The sequence below is a fragment of the Acipenser ruthenus genome, chromosome 19 (assembly GCF_902713425.1).
Source record: "Acipenser ruthenus chromosome 19, fAciRut3.2 maternal haplotype, whole genome shotgun sequence".
Taxonomy (NCBI): domain Eukaryota; kingdom Metazoa; phylum Chordata; class Actinopteri; order Acipenseriformes; family Acipenseridae; genus Acipenser; species Acipenser ruthenus.
The window spans coordinates 1,491,357-1,504,607 of record NC_081207.1 but is presented as its reverse complement, the minus strand read 5'-3'; the positions used below and the strand labels follow the sequence as shown (position 1 = coordinate 1,504,607).

Here is a 13,251-nt window from a genome sequence, read left to right as displayed (position 1 = left end):
AGTGAGTCATTCGCATGGGCTGCCTCAAGCGGGCGCTGTTCACCGCGCTCACGTCACGAATGAACACAAGGAGATCATGACGACAGCCCTCGCCTCCCCTCCGATTGGTGGAATCGGCCGTGCCAAAGGTCAGTGTTGCTTGGCGCCATTTCCTTGAAGCAGAGGCAGTAGCGTTTAGGCGCTTTTTGTTTCAAACAGTGTACAATTATACTTATTAACAAAGATATTGCAAAACCGGCAACTGGCATCGTTTTACATTATAAAAAACAACTCCAAAACACTCTGCGTGTCGCTAGTTTAGTTTGAGACATTTTTATTTATTTATCTTTTTTTTACAGTAATCAGATTTTTATTTTGCTGTTAGCTTGGTGTGAAATAACCCGGCGATAGCTTAAGTTATTATTTTAAATTTTGAGATATACTTTTACGGTATGGTCGATTATTTAGTGAGTAAAACCCAGACATGTTGCTGCGTGCGCGGGTAGGATAATTTAAAAACACCAAGGGGAAAAAGGAATGGTCGTGTTTTTATAACTGGACTCGAGCTACAAAATAGGTAACTATTATTATTATTATTATTATTATTATTATTATTATAAATACTGCGCCAAGAACAAGATGAATGTGACCTAAATAGTTCGAACTTATAGGTTTTTTTTTTCTATAACGTACGTTTCCCATTTATGGTCGTGTGCTGTTGGGGGCTAATCCTGCACATCTCTTTAATTCAAAGGTTTACTACAATAGCAAACTAGTACAGCCACAGGTACAGTAACGCTGACGTATAGTTTAGGAACCCGTCCTCTACATATGGTGAATTGTTGTTCCTGGCTGCATGTGTGACAGCAGGCAGTCTCTTCATACTGTGAATTGGGGGCTGTGTGTTTCTATATGCGCTGCACATAGTATTCGTGGGATTTTCAATCTAATGTACTGTACTGGGAGTTCTGTACAAATGATCGCTTTTCTGTACTGTGTGTATTCTAATTGTGTGTTCACTATGTTTAACTTATTTTTGGGGGGTTACAGTTTGCTGGTAGCAGTTATGCATCATTCTGTATTGATACAATATTGGACTGAATCGAATTATTACAAATAGTCAAGTGCGCAGTTTCACAACCATTTATTTATGCATGCATCCCCTTATTGCTTGGTGGTAGAATTATTTTTCCTTACTGTAATATGTTTTGTTAAAGGTGTGGAGGCAGATATGGTTGGGGTAGTGGCAATGGCATCTGTGGTTGAAGATTTTGAGACACAAGTAAGTGTATTTGTTTCTGTAAACCTATGAATAAAAGGCTTTCATAAGATTCACTGCCAAGAAATGTCAGGATATTCTGTGAAGGTTGATACAGCCCTGTGCCACAATTCCCACACCTAAATGTAACACAGGACACACTTTCTAATTTCTGTGAAGCATCATGCAGCCTTTTGGTTACCAGTCAGTGTTTTGTTTTAAATGGTTCCTCTCCCACCTAGTGTCACATGACTAGGCTTGCAGGTGAGCTGGTCACAGATGGGGGCTTGTTCCGCTGGCAGTGCCCCGCCCCTCCCAGCAGGGGAGAAGCTGTTGGGGAGTCGGGATGCATTTCAGAGGGTTAAACTGAATAGGAAAAGGCAGTTTGACCCAGCAAGCCTGCTTACCCTTTTGGTTTAACCTGCTTCAGGGTTGGGGTCAATTCCTGTTTTTTCAATTCCAAGTCCTTCAAAGCTTCACGTCCTATTATATATTTTTTGGTCATACCCCACAGTGATGGACTTGATTTTGAGGGCTAGCCTACATTGTGACAAATTTGATCAGTGTAAACAGTTAGTTGTTTCCGGTTTAAAACCAAACGCACTCGTTTATTTAACTGTTTTACAATTCGGTTCAGATTCTCAAAGCTAAATAAATACTTCCAGATCTTCATTCGCTCATTTTATTTCTGAAAATAGAGTATGAATTACAGTTCTACAACTTAAATTAAATGTCTGAGTTGTTACTACTGTTTAGGTACATTTATTTGTTGTGGGTTTTTTGTGCCTTTTTTGGTGGGGAAAAAAATGCTAATTACAATGTGTAGTAAATAGCATTGGTAATCTGGCCCTGGTGTCACAGCCACCAAATGTGAAGTGTTTGCAAAGTTTAAATATTATCATTACTGTATCAAGCATTGCTGAATTTCAGAGCTGATTTACAGTAAGACATGCATTTCAAAATCTGCCACAGTAAAAACGTTTGCCTGATTTGTTTCACAGCCGTGCAAGAAGCAAAGGGAAGATGTTGAAACTCCTGCTAAAACAATCGCCAGCTACTTCCTGCCTGTGCCTAAAGCAGGTGAGAAACCTTTCTCTCCCCCGAGATCGAATAACATCATGTCCTATTTCAAAAAGACACCCCCAGCAACTTGCAAAAGCTCTACACTGGACAAAGCTAAGGAAACGGCAGACCAGACTCCTGAAACCCTGGGAAAGACTAAGACACACCGCCTCAGCAGAGAGAAGCCGCCGGGTAAAGGGGTAAATTTGAGCAAGCAGTTGAACGGTATCCAGATGAAAAGCCGCGAGGAAGTGGTGGTGATCGCTGACTCCAGCAATGACTCCTGCAGTGTTGTGCAGAGCGGTCGCGAGGAGCTGGTCACTGGAATACTGGGCAGCGACACGGCAGCACTGCTCGCTCAGATCAGCGCAGACAACTACGTGATGGAAGACATCCAGGAAGAGACAACGTCCTGCCAAACCTTGAGAAAAGACCTTGAAGAAAAGGTGCTTAAAACGCCCCCCAAGAAGAGAAAATTCACCAAAAAGAAGCAGAAGATGAAACCTGAAAGCGAGGATAAACCCCCACAGGTGTTGCTAGAAAAGCCTCTGAAAGAAGATGAAGAAAAGGGGAAAGATAAACCTTCTGTCAAAACAAAGTCCGGAGTGAAGCAGGCACCCCGGGTCCAGGTGTCTCGGGAGTCTGACAGCGCTCTGTGCGAGACGAGCCTGGAAGGAAATCAGGACGGTGTTTTCAGTTTAAACGACAGCACGGTGACCATCTCCTTCGAGGAGTTCCTGGAGAGTCAGAAGGAGGGCGGTGCCTCTGCGTCCCCGGCAGGCTTGGAGGCTGAACGCAGGGAGGCGGTGGAGCAGAGTCCACCTCTGCAGCTTTCACCCAGGATCGTCACCACCCAAGCACAGGTTCATCGCGTCTTTCAGCCCCCCGGCTCGGCTGGCCCGGCTAAAAAACCTCAGAAGAAAATTGCATCCATCTTTTGTAAGAACAGGAGAGACGACGAGGTCCAGTTCGTAGAAATCAGGCAGTTGGCTTGGGATGAAAACGCGGAGCAGGCAGCCCCTAAAAGAAAGTCGAATGTCGTGATGGAGGAAGAGGAGCTGGAACTGGCGGTAATCGAGACTGCTGCCAGCAGCCCTCCCAAGCCCAAGTGCACCCTGGAGGAGAAGAAGCAGTTCATGGACGCGTTCAAGAAGCCCACTCCGGACGGGTCCAAGAGCAGACTGAAAAAGGGCCCCAGCAAGCAGAAGGAGGCAACAGAGAAAGCTGTGAACCAACAAGAGGAAGGAGAAAAGTGCCACAGGACAGAAAAGGATGAGGAGCAGGAGTCTGACTCCGCTACTGAAAAGGGCAAGGATGGGAAGCTGGCCGCGGCAGAGAGGAGAGGCGGAAAGCTGACAAAAAAAGGCAGGAAATGCGCAGCGAAAGCAGAGGAAGATGCTGCCAACACAGTGACCGCAGAGGAGGTATTGGGGGCTGGCAAGAATCTGAATCAGGAGGAGGCTGTTGAACAGAGATCTACTGCTGTCACCCCCGTGCCAGCTGAGAAGACTAACCGGAAGCTCACAAGAGGAGGCGCCAAGCAAAAGTCAGCTGGCTCAACACCCTCTACAAACATGCATCAGGGAGAGCTGGCTGCTCGTCACAATAAGCTGTCGCAGGACAGCCCGGTACAGGTATCGACCCCGAGAATGAGCAGGCTGAAAGGTGGTGCCTACAGTTCTGAGATGATTACAGTCCCGGATGATACCCAGAGCCCCATCAGGTAAAGATGCATTTATTGTATGTTCTGTTCCACTTGGCACGTTCCTTTTTGAGTAATTTCTACAAATTTGGTACTGAAATGGAGTGTTGGTCCTCCTGTGTTGTCAGTTACTGATTGGGTAGACAATTGCAGTACATCTAGGCTGCGAAACATGTGCTGTCGATCTCCAGAACAAAGCTGTTGCCTGCTCTTATCAGAACGTAAACCTTCAACAGTTTTATTTTTACCAGGGTGTTGAGTAAGTTCTCTCTGTATGTATATATGTGTGTATGCATTGACTGGTTTCCTATAAAATGCGTCAACTGTTGAGATGCATGCATTTCCTAAGTACTGTATAAACCCTCATCTACATGTATAAAATCCTTTTTTTTATATATATATATTTACGATCTGTAGGATGAGGTTTAGTCGTGTCTTCCCACGCAGCCCTCGAGGATCTAGAAAGGCTGCTGGTGGAGAAGATTCAGAAATGACTCCAAGGAGTAGCAAGGTAATAGTTGCGGAGGTTTGCAAACGAAACGGTCCACGTCTGGTTCTTGCCAGAGATAAATCTTGCAGACGTAATTAGTACGTCATTTCCAGTGCATCCAACACTGAGCATGGTCTGTTAGTAAATGACATTTCTATTTTTGTTTTACCTTTTCTGGCAGAAAAAGAATACGTTAAAAGCCAAGAAACTGGTTCAGAAAGCCAAGACTCTGAAGCAGAAGTCGTCCAAGGGTTCTGTGGAAAGCGCTGAGTCTTTAAGACGATCATCTCGGCAACAAGATCTTCCAACGAGAAAGAGCTATTATGAGGATGAGGTGCAGCTGTTAACTGTGGCTGTCTTGAATATGCCCACTTCTGGTCCTGAGGGTTGGGGGCATTCCACTCCAGGTTTTAATAAGTCCTGGATGGAGATTTTAATGGGTTCCGTTCAACAATCAGAACATGGTTGAAACAAAGACCTGAACTGGAGCGGTCGACTTTGCCAACCCCTGATATATCTGTTTACGGTTATGCTCCTAAAACTGCAAGTTAAAAGACTTCAGACAGGATCGTACCTCCATGACTGGCATTATGAGTTAGCTGAAGTTGTTAATATTCGGGAGCAGGAATACAGCATGTATTTTGTAAATTGACAATTATAAAATTACGGTATGTTTGTTGAATTTGTCAGGGTTTTCAGAGCACGGCAAGACCAATGATGTCAAAATAAGTTAAAAACAAATGTAAAAAGCTGAAGTTAAAAAGATCGCTGTTGCTTTGTGCCTCAGGACTCTGTGGTCATGGTTGAAGATTTGATAGAGGATTGCAGTCCAGCCTCTGACGTGCTGTCGGCACGGAGGAATCAAAAGAAGCTCCGCAGTTTGAACGATGTCTTGGGAAAGAATGTAGCGCCGAAGAACTCTGCTGGTACTGTAAAACTTCAGTGCCATTGTAAACTGTCTAATGTACGATTCAGTACTGTACACTGTGGTTCAACTGACTGAAATTTTAATTTCACGTTTTCCAAAGATATATATATATATATATATATTTTTTTTAGCACATTTTAAACTTTCTATTCTCTGATTATTTTTCCTTTTTCAGATTCCAAAGCTGCTCTTTGTAAGAAGGCACCTAAAACTGGAGTCATCTCCATCTTTGATGACAGCAGGTAAAAACTAAAGACCTGGTATATATATATATTACACAAAAGGGCAAAACGCCTTGTTTTTATTAGATGTAAATTATTTTGTTTCAAAGTCCTGACTCCTGCGTGCTTTTGTCTTCCAGTCGCGATGACTCTGAGAACTCTCAGGGTGATGAGCAGTTCCGAGCCAAGAGGGACTTCTTAAAGAGTGGTTTGCCTGACACCCTGAAGAGACAGATTGCTAAAACTGCAGCCAGTCGGGAGGTCTACTCGATTGCGTGTGCGTCGTTCCAGGCCGTCACGCATGTATTGCAGAGATCTCCGGGTGGGTTGAGCTTTTGTCAAGTTGTGTAGCAACACAATCGTGACCCACCCGCCTTTTGTTTCATTAAGGATGAAGATTGCAGTTTAGTGGTCTGCATTAAATATGTTTATGTATCTGTTTCGTCCGTATGCTGAAAATGTTTAACTGTATTATTCTGACTTTTATTTCATTTAGAGTGTGCCATGTGGACACTGACGTGGCCGTCGTCCCCTCTGCTGAAGCAGCTGAGGGAAGATAGTGACAAACTGACAATAACAAAGGCTGCCAAGTGTGTCATTTCATTAGGGGAATTCACAGATTTGAAATCCAGGTCTACATCTGTCAAACCCACAATTGAGGTAAGCTGCTTTCTTTAGACAAGCAAACCCCTCAAAGATCTTTTTTGGTTCTATTTCTGCAGGCTCTGCTTCCATTTCAAACGCGTCGTTAATTAAAAAGGTAGCTGCTATTCCATGGTGCCTGATCACCAAGCACATGTTTTGTAGTTCAAACTCTGACCACAATAGGATCGTGTGACCTACAGCAAAGGTACCAGGAGGCAGCAGTCTTTCTATGACGTTGTATTTGAAATAATTGCATGCTGTGAATACATGTAAAAACTGGGTCTGTGCTCTGTGTGTGTTTAAGCTTGCTGATGTATTTGTTTGTCTCTTGTGTTTCAGTTGTCTGGCTGGAGAGTGGATTTCTCTGAAGAAGTGAAAAAGTGTTTGTTGGAGGAAATCAGGTCATCTAACCCACCTTTCCCAGTGCGAAGGTTTTACAATTGGTTCATGAAGAAACGCACTGAACACCTTTTACTGCCCATTGCTGCAGCCCCAGGTCAGCACTTGCATGCTTTAACTACAGAGACGTGGCATACAAGAGAGCGTGTCTGTGTCTGTGCATACCTTTCATTCATTGTTGCATACAGAAGGTAAAACACAATATTCATTTACGCTTTTGTTTTCTTTCTTTGTGTTTAAAGATCCTGAAGAAGCGTCCTGTTTACCCGTGGACCAGCAGCAGACTGGCAGAAAGAGAAAACGCTGTGAGGACGGTGGAGAAGGGGACAAGGCTCCCAAGCGAAAGAGGGCGAGCCGGGGAGAGAGTGCTGTGATTCTGATCGGTGATTCTCCTGAAAACGCTCGGGACAGACCAGCGAGGAGAGGCCGAGGCGCCGCTGCGGAGGAAGCATGCAGAGAAGCCCCAGTGAAGGGGAGGCTGAGCCGCGGGTCGAGGCACAAGCAGAAGCAGCAGGATGATGTCATCGTGCTGGAGGACAACAAGCAGCCTGCAAGCGATGCAGCCAAACAAGGTGCCTCCTAAAGCTTTATTTGAACTTGTTAAAACCAATATGAGTACTTAAGCAACGTTACCCTAAAACAAGAATAAAGTGCTTCTGTTTGCAACAACTTGTGCTGTGTAAAATTTGTATTTTTTTCTTTTTTTACAAATTTGCATCTTCTTATTAGATTCAGTAAAGGAGGATGTATTGTGGACCGAGAAATACCAACCCCAGCACTCCAGTGAAGTGATTGGCAACTCGGTCGCTGTAAAGAAGTTACACAGGTAATGGGAAGTTACACGGGTAATGGGATTACCTCTTTCAGCTTCGGGGTTTTATGGTTGTCTTTTGTGAAGATGATTTCTAATTTGCTGCATCTTTGCATGTCCTTCTGTTAAACCTAGGCCTGAAACAATGATGTATTTCTGTATTTTTATGAAAACAGTTGGTTGAAAGAGTGGAAACTGAGAGCGGACAGGGAGGAAAAGAAAAAACAGAAGGAGAAGAAACAAGAAAAGGAAAAGAGTGGTAAAGGAATTTAAATTCTTTTGAATGTATTTATTTCATCTCGGCTCTCGGGGTGGTGGGGGGGATGGGTTCTACACAATAAATATCTGCACTACTTTCTTTCTTTCTTGTCCCTTGAGCCCCCGCTTGAATTTGTTTGCTGTTGGTGTTGCAGAAGCCTGGGACGATGATGATTTCAAAGATGACCAGTCGGAGGATGAGCTCGAGGATCTTCTGTGTAACACCGTGCTCATCACAGGGCCCCCTGGAGTGGGGAAGACGGCAGCCGTCTATGCTTGTGCGCAGGAGCTGGGTTTTAAGGTTTGTGCCGTACAATGTCTCCAGCTTGCTGACGGCATAGAATACAGCTGGTGCTGATTGTGTACTGCATGTGCCATGATTGGGCTTCCTGGACCCCGGGGGTGAAACCCAGCTTGTATGTTGTAATGCCCAATTCAATATGTTATGTTAAATAAACACTCTGTAACTCTTAATGTGAGCAAACTGTCTGGTGCACAGAAACTGCAGATGGCTGTATCGCATCAATCTCAGGGTCTGCTACTGGAAAACATGAGAATGATGATGATAATACAAATTTAAAAAATTGTAATTCATTTAACTACAAAAACAAGAAGCAAATGCAACTGAAGCGTCTCTTTCTAGAATTTCTTGTGCTGTAAAGCGAGCGCTGAAGATTCATTCTCTCTCTCTCTCTCTCTCTCTAGGTGTTTGAGGTGAATGCATCCTCACAGCGCAGTGGGAGGCAGATCCTGTCCCAGCTGAAGGAAGCCACCCAGTCCCACCAGGTTGACATACAAGGAGTGAACGCACACAAGCCCAGCTACTTCAGCAGCAGCAGCACTGTCAGCAAGTCCCTATTCAACACCATCACCAACTCTCCAAGTACGTAAATAGGGTACTTGATACAATATTAATTTCAATGTTTTATACAAAGTGCAATGTATTGTATCTATTTACATACTGCATCGTGATCTGCATGTTTCAATAGTGAATCGTTGTACCCTTAAGTCCAGCTGTCGTGTAAATTGCCTTTTTCATACCCTGGTCAGGTTCTAGTTCTATTTTACAGTATGTATTGATAGACAGCAAAGTTCTTCTTCTTTTTTGAATTACAATACATTTTAAATTAATTTGAATACAATGTCTTCTTTTTATTTCAGAAAAAGTGAATTCCCCGCGGAAGGTGGTCTCCTCCCCCAGGAAGCCCCCTCAGTCCCCCCGAGGAGCAGGGCCCAAGAAAAGGAAGCTGGCCCCCACAGCCCTCGCTGACTTCTTCAATGTCAAGGCAAGAGCCAAAGACAAGGAGAAGGGAAAACCAGGAAAGGAAGAGAAGCACGTGGATGAAGGTAATAAAGAAACAACAATGCTGGCTGTTTATAAACAAACCAGGAATACCTGTCTTTGAGGTAACCTGCCATTAACCCCCGGGGCAGAACTACTCAATTTTTCAAAAGAAAATGTCCCCTTTTTTATTTTTTAATTTACAACACGTGTAATAGTTATGAGGAATGATTTGCATTATTTCCTGTTTTGTGTAGTTTAATGTTTTTAAGGACCATGGGCAATTTTACAACTGAAAAAATATATAAATCTTAGATCCAGGGCTGCTGTTGTGAATTGCGTCTGTGCTAAAGTTTTCTTCTTTTTTTAATACATAACTGATTTCAATTGAAATTCGGTCCAAATGTCAGAGCTTCGTTTACAGAGGCATGCCAGTCCTTCTGTTTCCGAGCACCCTTTTTAAAAGCTTCATTTTTATTTTCAGAAAAATTACAGAAGCCCCCGAAAGCGAAGAAAGGGGGCACTCAAGAAAAAGAGGCGCTAGCGACCAAGCCTGCATCCGAGAACAAGGCAGTGTTGACAGAGGAGCCCAGCAAGAAGACTGCAACGTCTCTCATCCTGTTCGAAGAGGTAAGGGCATGTCTTGATGTAAGCGCCCTGTATACAATGTGCAGGTGGCTGGCCGATTTCAACGCGGATTCCAGATCTGTTCCCTTTAGCTGCGTGACTTGGTTGCACATGCCGAAGTGGTGAAGTTACTTGCATCTTGTTCATCTGTTTCCATCAAGGTCGATGTTATTTTTGAGGATGATTCTGGATTTTTGGCTGCTATCAAGACGTTCATGACAACAGCCAAGAGGCCTGTAATCTTAACCACTAGCGGTAAGTGTTTGTGTTTTTGTGTTTTTCTTTTTTTTTTTTTTTTTTTATTGTTCTATGCGGCAAGAAGTTCAATTTTCAGTCCTATTTTAAAATTCTGTAGATATTGAATAGATGCATGAATATTTATTTTTCTCTTTGCTTAGATCCAACATTTAACTTGATGTTTGATGGCTGCTTTGAAGAAATACATTTTAAAACTCCTTCAGTGGTAAGTTTTAAAATGGATGTCATGGTGAACAACAATGCCAGAGTTACTGTGCTAATCGGTAGAAAACGTACAACGATTTAGTAAATCTCCTCTTTTTCCTCATCAGGTTAATGTTGCAAGCTATCTGCAACTCCTTTGCTTGACTGAGAACTTGAGAACCGATGTGAAGGATTTTTCCTCTCTCCTCGCCTTAAATAACTGTGACATCCGGCAAAGCCTGCTCCACCTGCAGTTCTGGACCCGGACTGGAGGGGGCAGTCTTGTGGATCGACCGCTCTCTGTTCCAGGTGCTTCTCTTAGTCCATCTTCTGTATGTACAACACTGAAGTGGCCAGGGATGTTAAACACTGTCATTGTCTACTGGACTTAGAAGCTTCTCATTTTGTGTTGAATCTTTTATGGGGTCTTTTAAAGCAGTAAAAAAAATGTATTTCAATTAATTACCAACAAAGTATCTAGTGGAATAGCCAAAGGGGACTGTTTCTCCTAGACCAGGATTTGTGGTTCAACCTATTCCTAACAGAATAGTGTTGTAAGACTGGTGATGACGCACACAGAATAATAACCAAGTTTTCTAAATGAGATATGGTATTTTTTTTGTATTTGGGCCTTAAACAAAAAATATTTGTCATCACTGGACATCCTAAAAGATTAACTGAATGTTTGCAGTTCCTGATTTTGTGGGGTTTTTTGTTTTGTTTTTTCAGCTGTAACGGAGTCTCATGTTGAGAAGAATGGTCCTGTGGTGAGAGCTGGTGCTAAACAGTGTGCAGAGAGCAAACCTGTGTGTCTGCAGCCTAGGGAGGCTCTACGTGATGTGCCAAAATGTGACGTGGGCTGTTCTGAAAATCTGCTGGGTTTACAGAATGTAGCGCATTCACAGGATCTGCTCTCTGTGCTTCAGGTAAGACCACCTCCAGTAAAGTGAATCTCTTAATTTAGATTCCATTCCACATCTAACTGAAGTTAAATAGTATTCCAGTAAACGTCTTTTTAAAAAGTACTTCCTTTTTTATGTCAATTCATAAAGCAGCATTGGAGGCACACTTGACCCTTTTGTATCTAACATGGATGGCACATGTTTTAAAAGACGTTGCTTAGAAATACTAATTGGTGCATTTTTACTTTCTCTGCTCCAATAGTGGTATAACATTTTTTTTCAAATGTTGTCTTTCCAGCCTAAGACCTCCACTGCAGGGGACTGGACCAAACCTCTCCAGCTGCTTGCAGAGTGCCGGGGGACGAGGCTGGATTTCACGTACAGCAATCTGGAGCTGCTCCTGCCATTGCCAGTGAGGTTCCTGCCTGAATCCAATGAAAAGCCTCCGGCTGAGGAGGCTGATCCCGAACCCGAACCCATGGCCCTTTCCCAGAAGGCCGATATTCCTCTGGAGAGTGTCGGCTCGGCAGAGCCCAGCCCTTTGAAAGTCTCCTCGAGGATGAAGAGGAAACGAAGGCTGGAGCTGCTGCTGGACGACCGAGATCTGTTTCAGTCTGATTCAGACTCGGAGGACAGCTTCCAGTCACTACCTCCAACAGCCCCTACCTCGCACGCCAAGGAAAACCCCATTAAATCAGACGCCGCTTCTAAGCCAGCTTTTGTAAAGCCCGTAAAGAAACCCCAAACTCCAGCGGAACACACCTGCTCCCGGCTTGTGTCCCAGTGCCTCGATTCCTTATCCGAGTTCCTGGACCACATGTCGTTCTTGGATTCTTCCCTTCTCAAGGAACATGTGGAAAAGGAGGGGCCTTGCAAATGGGATCAGTCTCGCTGGTCCGCTGCGGAAATTAAAAACGGGCTGTCAGACGAGAGGCGGTCAGAGGGTTGCGATTGGTGGGGTTCTCGGAGCTCTGCGGAGATCAAAGTGGCTGTGGAGGCGCTGAGTTTTCAGAAGTGTCGGACAGTTATTTCGGAGGCGATGGAAGGCACGCTGAGCCAGTGTAAAGAACTGGGGAAGGATCCCACGGAGGAGCTGACCCTTCCAGTCTCCGCACATAGAAACGGAGTGAGCTTCATTCAGAGTGCGCCCTGTAAACCAAGGTACTGGAAGTTTATCGTATCTCTCTTATAAAATGCTTCAGTGTGTTGAGCAACCTTATCCATGTCTTACAAGGAAAGGGTTTTCATGAGAAGCTGATTATGATGTGTGTGTGTTTTTTTTGGGTTTTTTTTGTAATGGAAAATTTTTCATGCTAATCCTGTATTTACTTCTGTTGTTTTTTAGCAGCGTGGTGCACAAGAGAGCTGAAATAATGAAGACTGTGTTCTCCAACAAGTCCTTTATCAGTCAGGGTAACAGACAGGCTGCCGTGGTGGACTACCTGCCTACGCTCAGGGCCATTTGCAGGGCCGAAAAGTTGAAAGAAAAATGCAGAGTAAAGCGAAGGTAGGAATTCACTTGTATGGGGTATACGGGCAATGCATTACCAAAAGTAAATATAAAAGATGAGCCCTACTGACATTAGTGGCTGTTGACTTCTCTGCTCTCACCACACAAACTAAAACACATTCGTATTAGCAATGCATGTGATGTCCCCTAAACACATGCAGATCTGCAGTTGTTTTGAAGTGCTGTGCATGGTACAATAAATGTCCTGTTTTTGGTTTCCAGATTTCTGCACTACTTAAAGGGAATGAACCTTGATCTCCCCAAACAAACTGTAGATGCTCTGGCAGCTGACTTTCCTTAAATCCCGAGGAAATCCCGAGGAAATCCCGAGGAAACCCACAGAACCGTGCCTGGAGCGGGCTTTGGTTGCTCCAGACATCAGAGCTGCAATCACAATCTGTTTTGTCTTCTGTAAAAAATATTTGTATTTTGATTTTTTGAGAGTGTAAAGTTTATATATATATATTTGCAGTAAGTCATGAATGTTTTGTTTTTTTTTGTATTGGAGCATTATAAAGGTTTTGTTACTAATGCGTGTTTTGTATGTATAGTTGTTTTACTGTGTACTGTTGGGGATTGTGCGTGGCATTTTATAAATGCGTGTGATCTTATTTGTACTTGCAGAAATAAATTTAATTTGCTATCTGACAGCAACCAACATTTTAAAAAATATATTAATCCTGTAACTATTTGTTTTATGTTATTATATTTTTATATTGAAGAATGTAGCATTTTT

General features: G+C 43.5%; 1 protein-coding gene across 3 annotated transcripts; it reads left to right on the top strand.

Moving 5' to 3' along the window:
* Nucleotides 1-13,048, top strand: LOC117424823 (ATPase family AAA domain-containing protein 5-like). Of its 3 annotated transcripts, none has more exons than XM_058992297.1 (24): nucleotides 1-128; nucleotides 1,197-1,261; nucleotides 2,239-4,022; nucleotides 4,449-4,512; nucleotides 4,673-4,825; nucleotides 5,279-5,417; nucleotides 5,595-5,661; nucleotides 5,781-5,962; nucleotides 6,137-6,300; nucleotides 6,625-6,781; nucleotides 6,927-7,256; nucleotides 7,414-7,510; nucleotides 7,672-7,754; nucleotides 7,909-8,054; nucleotides 8,459-8,636; nucleotides 8,915-9,100; nucleotides 9,520-9,665; nucleotides 9,824-9,917; nucleotides 10,061-10,125; nucleotides 10,232-10,412; nucleotides 10,833-11,029; nucleotides 11,304-12,166; nucleotides 12,351-12,512; nucleotides 12,738-13,048. In XM_058992297.1, exons 1-24 carry the CDS (start codon nucleotides 77-79, stop codon nucleotides 12,814-12,816), a joined length of 5,634 nt encoding a protein of 1,877 aa, XP_058848280.1. In that variant the 5' UTR covers nucleotides 1-76; the 3' UTR covers nucleotides 12,817-13,048. The 3 variants fall into 3 exon arrangements, with proteins under 3 accessions (XP_058848280.1, XP_058848279.1, XP_033897423.3); XM_058992296.1 differs by having other exon boundaries at nucleotides 4,419-4,512; XM_034041532.3 differs by lacking the exon at nucleotides 1-128 and adding an exon at nucleotides 140-556 and having other exon boundaries at nucleotides 4,419-4,512.
* The last annotated feature ends 203 nt before the right edge of the window (nucleotides 13,049-13,251 follow it).

Coding starts and splice junctions, on each gene's coding strand:
- LOC117424823 (XM_058992296.1), top strand. CDS start 77: ATGACGACAGCCCTCGCCTCCCCTCCGATTGGTGGAATCGGCCGTGCC. Junction 1,262..2,238: donor TTGAAGATTTTGAGACACAA/GTAAGTGTATTT, acceptor TTTGTTTCACAG/CCGTGCAAGAAGCAAAGGGA. Junction 7,257..7,413: donor AAGCGATGCAGCCAAACAAG/GTGCCTCCTAAA, acceptor TCTTCTTATTAG/ATTCAGTAAAGGAGGATGTA.